This window comes from Pteropus vampyrus, unplaced genomic scaffold, assembly GCF_000151845.1.
Source record: "Pteropus vampyrus isolate Shadow unplaced genomic scaffold, Pvam_2.0 Scaffold7, whole genome shotgun sequence".
Taxonomy (NCBI): domain Eukaryota; kingdom Metazoa; phylum Chordata; class Mammalia; order Chiroptera; family Pteropodidae; genus Pteropus; species Pteropus vampyrus.
Genome location: NW_011888788.1, coordinates 6,179,354 through 6,190,623, shown reverse-complemented (window position 1 = coordinate 6,190,623; position 11,270 = coordinate 6,179,354). Strand labels below are relative to the sequence as shown.

At 35.8% G+C, this 11,270-nt stretch overlaps 1 protein-coding gene across 1 annotated transcript in view; it reads left to right on the top strand.

Annotated features, from left to right (window-relative positions):
- The window catches only part of PAK5 (p21 (RAC1) activated kinase 5), a 274,162-nt gene that overhangs the window by 227,227 nt on the left and 35,665 nt on the right, over window positions 1-11,270 (top strand). The window contains exon 5 of the mRNA XM_023536739.1: window positions 8,585-9,601. Coding sequence (XP_023392507.1) covers window positions 8,585-9,601 — 1,017 coding nt within the window. The remainder of the gene's footprint in view (window positions 1-8,584; window positions 9,602-11,270) is intronic.

Here is an 11,270-nt window from a genome sequence, read left to right as displayed (position 1 = left end):
GCCCTAATTCTCATATTTTTCCAGGAATATGTATTTCTCGACTGCTTACCCAGTTAGCCCCCCAAAAGGGTATATGTTAGAAAACTGAAAGAAAAGATCTGAGGTCATGTGATGTTAGAAAAGCCATCCACGAATTAGGGTTTTTTTCCATAAAGATCCAAGTATATATTGGGTTTGTTTGTCGAGATTATATACCCAGCTATTTCTAGCCACATTTAAAAAAAATAAAAACAAGAGAATTGGTTCTCTGCAAATAGAGCAAGAATTTAGATAAATTGTTTAAAAGTAGATATTTTCTGAGAGAGTCCTGGTTTGTTCTCAAGTCATGAGACTATTTAGCTTAAACACATCCTTTGAAGTGTTTACCCAGAAAAACAAAATGAAACATTCTTGAGGAGGATGGAAGACATTGTTTTTAAAAAAAGAGATGCGAGGTCTTATTAGGGCAAAGCTGTTAATTACACACTTCATTATTGTCAAGGTTAATACAGTTTGTGAGAGCAGAGTCACTTTTTCATCTCTTCATGGGAACAAGGGGAGACAGCTGTTCTTAGAGACAGATCCATTATAGCTTATCACCAGCCGACAGCCTGAGGAAGGAGCACCATGAAATATGGCCGCTGTCACCGGGAGGCAGAGCAGATGCTGAGCTGGTCCATGCACAATGGAAAGACAATGAGAACCATGGCGTCAAACTCAGATAGATTGGGTTGCATTGATTTTTTTTTTAATGCCTGGCTGGTCTGCAGCATGAAATTCACCGATACTCTTGCAGTTATTATATTATTGATCTCTATAAAACCACACAATCTTGCTTTCATAAACATCAGATTCTGACGGTAATAAATAGTGGTTCTTGCATTTTGAAGCCTAGTTAAACTGTGTTGTAAAATTGTGCATGATTGGATTTCATTAATATTGTTCTGCTGTTTATGATTCCTTAAAGTGAAGCCCATGTCAGGGAAACAATTATTGTCTCAGTTCTAGTTTTATTGGTCTTCCTGATTAAATAAGGTTACACCCTTCTTTTTAAAAATTCGGGGCGGGGGGCAGGCAGGTCAACAATTTATTTTTAATAATATTTACATTTTACAAGCCCCTTCTTGTTTACACTGACTTAATAGTTTTCATTGAAAGAGAGAAAAGCATGTGCTTTCTTTAAGAGTGATGTATCATCGGTAAACATTTTCAAATGCTAAAAAGGAGATCCAAGGAAACATCATGCCTTAGGTACACTATACTTTCATTTCTTTGGGTCTTATTTGTTTTGTTTTGTTTTTTACTACAGATGATATTTTCTTCTTTTCAAATGTCTGCAGCCACGCCTTCAATCCTGTGGCACTCAAGTTATATTTATTCATCAGTAACTCTAAGGCTCATAGCTTCATAGTCAGATGATGACGACATGGAATCAGGTGTACCCAAACGGTGAAACCTGTTACAGTCTTCATTTTGGTTAAACATAATAAATATTACACTTTCATAGGGAATGGGGAAATATTGAACAGTGCGTAGCTTTCAACAACCAACTATAACATAATATAATTTAACACAATGTTTAACACTGTATATAAAACAATATATAGTTAACACTATACTCTTTCTGTATATATATAAAATGTTGAATCCTACTATACTGAAAAAGGGTATCTCAGTCTTTTTTTAATTATTATTATAAAAGTAACCCTGACTTTAGAAAATCTGGAAAATACACAAACCCCATTGAATACAGTGAAAACAGCAGACCTGCAGCAGCATCGCCTGGAAGCTTTTTTGAGATTCGGAACCTTAGGCCCCTCCTCAGACTTATTGAATTAGAATCCCCCTTTTACAGGATCCTCAGATGATTTGTTTGTGCATTAAAGTTTGAGAAGCATCAGTCTAAGATATGAATTATCCTTAATCTCTCCACTTAGAGAAGACCACTGTCAGTGTTTTACTGTATTTTTATTAACCTTTCTTTTCTATATATATCTTTCAGTTTAAATAATGAGTCTCATTTAGTTAATTTTTGTGATTTAGATATTACATTTTTAAAAGATACCCACGGAATGTTGATAATGATTTGAAAGGACTACATTTTTTAGATCTAATGAGTAGTATTGAGTACATATAACAGTTATAATTAATTTGAGGTACCTTTGTTTAAATTCAAGACATTTGTATCTAAAGTTACTGTCATTTTTTAAAGTCTACATCAGTTATCCTTTTTCTTCCAATATATAAAGCTGACATTTATTTCTTCTATTTATTGCATGCAACCTCCTTTTTTCCCCCTAAATTATTATCAGCCTAATTAAAAACTAAATTTTACACATAAAATAGTTAAATAACTACTATTTATTACTTATTGTATTCCAGGAATCATGCCTACTTTTCACACAAATTATTTCATTAAATCATCACATTAACCTCATAAGGTAAGGATTTATTCTCATCATTTTATGAATTAAGAAACCGAGGCTTTAAAGGGTTAAGTAACTTGCCCAATATCACATTGCTGTTAGCCTAAAAACAAAGAAAATAAATATCACATTGTTTTTAAAAAATGTTTCTTACTCAGTGGATAGTCTTTATCTTTTGTTCTAAATAGCATTTAACTCATAGCAATGTTAATATTTCTACTTCTGTATTAACAATTATAAAGAATTCTATTTATTGAGTTCACTGCTATAATTTTGCATGTGAACTAAACATACTTCTCTGGGTACACTGTGACAAGTACACAGAAATATTCCGAGGCCGTAGATTAATGTGTATGCTGAAATGGCAACCCTCTAATCTCTCACAGAAATTTGAACATACGTGAGGTACAAACAATTCGTGAAATATCTGTTGATGATTGTTTGGTGTTTTACATTTTCCAAATGTAATACATTAATAGCACAATTAATGAAGGAAAACAGACCTTCTTTATATTATTGTTTAGTCATTTAAAATTATTTACAGATAGTATAGATATAGACATATAGATATTATAGATATCTTTGGATATTATTGGATGGATGGATGGATGGATGGATAGATGGATGCTTCTTTGGAGCATCTACATTCCTTTTTTCAGTATTCCTCAGAAACTAAGTAAGTTAGTTTCAAAGTTTGTCCATTCAACTCATTAATTAAATTGGAAGGATTTTAGTGGGAAAATAAAGAGATTTAAAGGACCCAGCAGTTTCAAAGAAAATATTCAATAATGCTCTGATATCAAAGGAATTACACAAGGGAAGGATTTTTTTTTTTCCTTCTCAATATCTGTGTCCTTGTAGTGAATTTCTAAGACTAATAGTATAGCCCTCATCATGGCCATTTATTAATTTGCTGAAGATAAACTAACAGGTTTTCTGGATATAAATTCCAAAGGACAAGTAAGTGATTGAGATGCTAATTTAATATGAGCAGCGTACCCTTTCTTCTGCAATCACAATTACCATCATAGCCCCAAAGATGGTGACATCTTAACACATTCTGATCAACTCTTTTCTCATCTCAATCATTCAGTGAGTGATGAGCTGGTAATTACCTCTTTTTTTGCCTTTATCTAATTACTTCTATTGTTTCCTCCTGGACCTAGCTTATAATTCTCTTCCTGAAAACGTCCTAAGATTTTTAAGTTTGTTCTTCTCTGATCTTTTCTTTATAATCTTCATATTTTAACTTGCTTTTATTGATGAGTTATATTTAAATATTCTTAACTCATTTCATATTTACTCATTTATGTCTGCCTGAAGGCATTGGGGTTATTGAGGGCATTAGAATGTTTTTAAAATGCTTTGTAATTTCTCTCCCCATCAGCTTCTACAATTCCTGGGGAGTGGGGGCGTGTCACTAAATATCAAGTGAAATTACCCATTTTACAAACTGGAGACTAGGTAAGAAAAAAATAAAACTAAATCACATAACAAGTGTGGCCAAAATCGAGACCAAAACCAGAATTATCTATAATCTGTAAATTCAACTCATTGCTAAGAGTGGAAATAGGCTCTTCAGTGACCTACTTTTGATGGTGGTGATGTCACACACCAAGCCTTTGTGTTGCCAACTGGTGCTATTTCGTTTATCTCAAAAGAGTCTGAAGAGTACCTTAGAAAGAGAGCTAGACTGGGAGAAAAAGGACTTGGGTTTCAGTCCCAGGTATGTTACATATCAGTTGGCAAAGTCGACTGAGTTTCAGTTTTGCTTAGTAAAAGGAGGAGGTGAAATAGATGATCTCTAGATTCCTTCCAACATTAAGGTACTGGAAATGATTCTGTGGTCCCAGAGCTGCATACTGTATGTATTCAAAGATGGGAAAGGTGGAGGCAGACAAGAAAGATGAATTGAAATATTGTTTAAGATAGAACTTAGAGAAATGATTTTTTTTTCCCTGGGATATAAACCCAAAGATAACATTGAATATGAAAAATTCTAACATAGTTAGCTCTTCTTTGTCAAGTTCAGAGAAAGTCTGGATAATATTTTTGCTAAAGGATTATCCAAGTAGGTCCAGTAATTCAGAAGTTACTTGAAGACCTTGGCATATCTTACAGTCATTATTCATGTAGCACATCAGTCGACATAGATTCCTGAAATTAAAAATACCGGAAAGTTGCTTTTTGGGGGACCATGAATTTCTTATAACATTTTCTTTGAATACTCTGCCTATTGTTCATAAAGAGAAAGCAGGAATATGCAGACGGTAATTTCTATCCGGAATGCTGGCTATAAAGATTTAGTTGATATACTGTGATATAAGCTAACTGAAGCTATTGTCTTAAGAATTCCTGCAAACAATATTGAAGAGGAAACCAAGCATTTAAATCCACAGAAAGTAACAGTGCATATGTCTTAAGAGAGTATGAAGAGCACCCTGAGCAAATAGAGAAGTTGTAGACAGGTAAAATACACTTGAAATGCAATAGAAAGCTGCTCAAATAGATGTGATATTTTTGAAGGTGAGTTATTAGCATTCATATTTGTTGCTTTAGAAGATGTCTATTTCATCCTTTTCTCTTCCTGGGCTGCTAACCATTCCCTGTCCACAGGTATTTTTTTCCCCAAGTTCATCTGTTAAGTGGGCATAGACATTGTTGCTCTGAGAAAAGGTCCAAGTATGTATGTATATATGAAACATGAAATAGGATTCTTTCTCTGGGGGATGCTCCAAGAGAACATCACTGACTTTGGCAGTCAGTCAATTTATACCCCTACATACACATTTCATGCAATGGAACACTATTCAGTGATCAAAAGGAATCAGAAAAAAAATAGGCTATTAATTCACAGAACAACCTGGATTAACCTTAAAAACATTATGCTAAGTGAAAGAAGTCAGACCAAAAGACTCCAGACTGTGATTTCATTCATATGATATTCTGGAAAAGGCAAAATAGTAAGGAGAGAAAACAGATCAGTGGTACCAAGGGTTTGGGGAGAAAGTAGTGTCCGACTAGGGGAAGCTTAAGAGACTTGGGGTTTGAGGAGACTAATCTGCATGGCACTGTAATGGTGAATACATGATGCTTTGTATTTGTCAGTACCCATAGAACTTTGCAGCACAAAGAGCACACTAATGTATGCAATTTTTTTAAGTCAACCAGGAGATCAGAGGATCCCAGGATGGAATGCAGACTGTGACTAAAGAGTCTCACTATAACGCATATCCAACATAACCTCATTGAAGGTGGGAGGATGGGAAAAAAGATGCTAACCTCAGTAACTTTGGAGAGCAGTGCTTTGAATGGAAACTAAGAACTGTGCATAAACACTGGAGTCTAGTTGACAGAGCTGTTTCTCATGTGGTATGGGTTAATATTCCAAAACTGCTGTACTGGGATTGAATAAGTAAATAAATAATAGATGCTGAAATCCAGGTTTTTCACTGTCACAGAGAGGGGTTACAGATAAGTAAGGGGAAAGCTAGAGTGAACCGTGTGATACTAGATGAGATTCAGAGACAACAGTATAAATGCATGTTTAGCTTAATATAGATACAGATGGGTAAATATAACTACGGATGTGTGTATACATTGGTAAGTATATGTACATGCATTTTCTAGCTCTTTTCATGAGAGGACCTGGAAGCAGTGACACCTCATTAGCAATGAGCACACCCAGCACCCAAATTCTAGTTTCTAATATTATTATCCAATAAAAAGAACCAGGGCGCCATCAAGAAATGGTTGATTTTAGGGTAAGGGCAAGGAAAATACAGAGGAGCCTGGAGCATCTTATAATGCTAGAAAGTAAGAAAGTACTCAAAAAAATAAAAGGATGAGGGCTTGTCAAAGGGACACAAGCTAGCCTAAAAGAACTCTTAATAACCAAAGCTAGAATAATTTGAGCAACAAAACAAATAATATTGTACTAGATTATAACCCAAAGTATAAGACGAATATCCATGATTCCATACTGATACAAATAAATGATTGAATAAATAAGTAAATGGAGCTGATAGACAAGTTCCCTGTGCAGAAGAATTCTAAATACTTTACATAGATACCTTCTCTCAAGGAAATAGGGCTTGGCTCCCCTACCCTTGAGTATGGGCTGTACTTAGTGTCTTACTTCCAAAGAGTAAAAAATGGAAAGGGGGAGTGGGTAGTATAGTATAACTTTACAATGTGGAAACATAGCAGATATTACCTCAGCCAGGTGATCAAGGTCAACATCAACAGTGATGAGCTATATTGATGCTGTATACACTGGACATGATGTGCTGAAATTGGCATATTTGTGCTCTTCCTCCTCTAAACCAATAACCCCAGTTCAACCATGAGAAAAACATCAGACACCCCTAGTTGAGGGACAGTCTGCAAAATACCTGGCCAGTACTCCTCAAAACTGTCAAGGTCATTAAAAACAACGAAGGTCTGAGAAACGGAAATTGTCACAGACAGGAGAAGACATGGTAAATAAATGTAACGAGATATACTGGATGGGACCCTGGAACACTAGGAAAAAACTAATGAAATCTGCATCACTTATGGAGTTTAGATAATAGTAATGCAAGATGTTAACAATGGGGGAAGTGGATGAGGGATATATGAGAACTCTGTATTCTCTTTGCAACTTCTCTGTTAATCTAAAACTATAGTTGACTCTGGAACAACTGTTTTAAACAGTTTTGAACTGTGTAGGTCCATTGATATGCAGATTTTTTCGATAAATATGTACAGTACTATAAAAATCTTTTTCTTATGATTTTCTTAATAACATTTTTTTCTAGCTTATTTTATTATAAGAATACAGTGTATAATACATATAACATGCAAAATATGTGTTAATCAACTGTTTATGTTATTAGTAAGACTTCAGGTCAACAGTCAGCTATTAATAGTTAAGTTTTGGGAGAGATGAAAATTGTACGTGGATTTTTGACTGTGGAAGGGGTCGGGGTCCCAAACCCCCACGTCGTTCAAGGGTCCCCTATATTTCAAAATTTAAAAATTATTTTTTTAAAAAAAGGTAGAGACCAAAAGTATTAGTCTAGTACTTCAGGGGAGGAGGAGACAAAACCTTGTCTTTCACCATGAATAATTTGAGAAGCCTGATCTAGAAAAACATGGTCTAGGGTGACTTTGACTTTTTCTTCCAGTTTGAAATTTTCTTTGCGTCATACTAGCTGAGATGATTTTAACTCCTTGTTACTTGCTTAGAGATATTTTTCTCTTAAAATCCTAGAAGTCTGAAGTCACAACACTTTGTTCTTTGATCTACCCCCATCATACTTTGCTGTAAATTTTGTCATTGTCAAGTTGCAGCTGACTGGCTTTATAAGTGGTTTGTGATTTCTTTCTGTTCCTGGTATTCTGGTGTTATTTGGATTCATTACAGGGAACATTTGGGCTTGTCAATTTGTCACCAGGATTCAGGTACAGCCACATCATCACTAAGCCACCCAAAATTCAACAATGATGATACAACAGAAGTGTGGACAGGACAAATATTACCATTATATACCTGATAAAAACATCACATTTGATCACAAATTACATCACACAAGTAATCTTCATGCTGCTCCCTATTTACAGTTCAGAAGGTTGTTTCCTCTTTCATAAAATCTGATAACTTCATTATGTCTTCCATAATAGGGTAAAAACCAAAAACTGCAACATTTCTGGGTATGTTAATATGCAAGTAAGAATGCTTACTGGTTTTGCAAATAATCTGGATTGTGAATGTAAAAAAATTTAATAAATATGCCCTTTATAACCAAACAGTTATAGACTATTAAAATTATAATCAGTAGCTTATGGTTAGAGGGTTAGGGTTTATTATTTACGTGGAGGAACAAAGGCAGGGGATTTCTTGTGAACTGATAAATAAGATAATGATAGTCTATATATTCTTCTAACTGGCTTTTTGATGTTTAATTGATCTCTATTGAGATAGGTAAGGAAAAAACTGAATTGTGAGATTATTGTTTAATATTTGATTTATTTCACCACTGAAATCAATCAACAGTGTTTTTAAATCATATTTTATGAAATGTTCCTGGGGTCTGTTTTCCTCTGGTTTAATGTGGATGGAGTAGGTGTGGGATACCTCCATCAATTTGAAAGCCTGAAATGTTTTCTTTAAACAGTATTCCCTTTATTATTCCTAGACAATCGTTAGAGGAAACAAACCCTGCAAGGAAACCTCCATCAATGGCCTCCTGGAGGATTTTGACAACATCTCTGTGACTCGCTCCAATTCCCTGAGGAAAGAAAGCCCGCCCACTCCGGACCAGGGAGCCTCCTGCCATGGTCAAGGCCACCGGGAAGAAAATGGCTTCATCACCTTCTCACAGTATTCAAGCGAATCCGATACCACTGCTGACTACACAACTGAAAAGTACCGAGAAAAGAGCCTCTATGGAGATGATTTGGATCCGTTTTATAAAAGCAGCCATGCGGCCAAGCAAAATGGGCACGTAATGAAAATGAAACACGGGGAAACCTACTATTCTGAGATGAAGCCTTTGCAATCCGATATTGCCAGATTTCCCGTCGATTATCACACACACTTAGACTCACTGAGCAAACCAAGTGAATACAGTGACTTCAAGTGGGCGTACCAGAGGGCCTCCAGCAGCTCCCCGCTAGATTACCCATTCCAATTTACGCCTTCTAGAACTGCAGGGACCCGTGGGTGCTCTAAGGAGAGCCTGGCGTACAGCGAAAGTGAATGGGGCCCCAGCCTGGATGACTATGACAGGAGGCCAAAGTCATCGTACCTGAATCAGACGAGCCCCCAGCCTGCCATGCGGCAGAGGTCCAGGTCGGGCTCGGGGCTCCAGGAACCGATGATGCCCTTCGGAGCAAGTGCATTTAAAACCCACCCCCAAGGACACTCATATAACTCCTACACCTACCCTCGCTTGTCCGAGCCCACAATGTGCATTCCAAAGGTAATGTTTGCTACCTCCTTTCCTCCAGTGAGCAGGACTCTCCATGAAGGTGGTGCTAGTGCAATTTTCTCATACAGTCAGTCTAAAGTGCTGATTTGCCTTTTAAGTGAAAATCCATATCGAAATTTTATCCAATTTCCATCCATGAGCCCCAAGGGCAGAAAATTTAGGGCAAGACACATTTATTCATTAAAATCAAAGTCTTTGGGGATCTCCTATGGGGTTTCTGGTTAAAAGGCAAAATACCTTGTTTATTTGAAAGATAGTCTGATAAACTGATGATAACTATAATGTGCTCATATTGTTCTAAGTTCTCTGTTATGGAGTGTATGGTTGTAGACCATCAGATGGAATAATACAGTGGTTCCTGCATTCTGGCAAAATTTACTTGGATCTGCTGAAAAGGAAAAAAATCAGGATAATATGGTAAGTTTTTAATAAAATTAATTTTATTCAACTCAAGGGATTATTCTTCATTTTGAGAGTATGTTCTTTCTACTATTTTGGTGTTGAAATGTATGAAATTCTGAAATGATAGAAGTTGGTTGCTGGACCTTTTTCAATGTGCTTTTTATTTTGTTATGTTGTAGCTCCTCTCTTGGTAAAACATTTTTTAATGCTTGCTGCTGCAAATTTGCTTTAAAATTTGGTTCGTTCTAGAAACTCCAAAGTTTGGGGACCACAGTTAGAGAAATTACTGAACCTAAAAGCATAGACTTTGCAAAATACCTTGGAGAGTGTGCAAGTGGTTTATTTTCCTATGGTAACTTAGAAATGTTTTTGCTACCCCACCTGTATATCAAAGTGAAATCAGGAGCCTTTAGTGATTATGGAGCTGTGGATTATATAGCAGTCTCAAACCAGTTGAGAGGAACATGACTTCTAGTAGCCTGATCGTGTACTTTTGTACCAAATGCTCTCTCTTCAATAGCTTGATGGGCTGCACAGCAAACTCTGGAAGGCAAGCCTGCCTGTATTCATCTGCTTTATTAATTGTAAATAGTCAGTATTTTTCCTTTGCTCATTATTTCTCATAAAGCCAATCTAAGATGTAGAAGAGAAGTCTTTTAGGGACATACTGGGAATGACTCTTGAGCCATACTTAAAAAAAATAAAAAAAAATAAAAAATAAGCTGTCACATTAGTTCCCAATATATAAAATTAAAAATAAATTTTGAGGAAATAAAGACCTGAGATATATACCTCCAGTTAAAACTAAAATATGGAAGTGATTTTCGTTTCACTGTGTTATTTATTTGTACTCCCACAGTCAGGGTATACTGACTGCCTTTACTTCCTTTGTTCTTGCCACGGCAGTTGTTGGGAAGAGATCTTACTGACCAACAGACACAAGCTGTGTGAAGCCATATGCATGTATCATGATGCATGAGATAGTTCGATTTCCTGTGCATATCACTTGCTTGAGGGAAGCCCTTCCTAGTTTTAGAGTGAAATAAAGGAATTAACACATTCGTACCTGAATCTAGTTACGTCCTCAAATTTTTGAACATCAGTGTTTATCAATAAAAAATGTGATTGTTTTCAGCTTTATAGAGGTATAATTGACAAAATTGTAAGATATTTAAAATAGACTTGAAATATGTATAAAGATTGTGAAAGGATTCTCCTCTGAGTTAATAAGACATCATCCCCTCACATACGTTTTTTTAATGAGAACATTTAAAATTCTACTCTCAGCAGATTTCAGTTATACAGTACAGTTTATCGACTGTAGTCACTATGTTATACATTATATCCTCAGCCCTTATTCATCTTATAACTGAAAGTTTGTACCCTCTACCAACTTCTCCCTTTTTCCCCACTCCCAAGTTCCTGCCAACCACTTTTCTGCTCTCTGTTTCTATGAGTTCTGCTTTTGAAAAAAAGATTCCACATAATA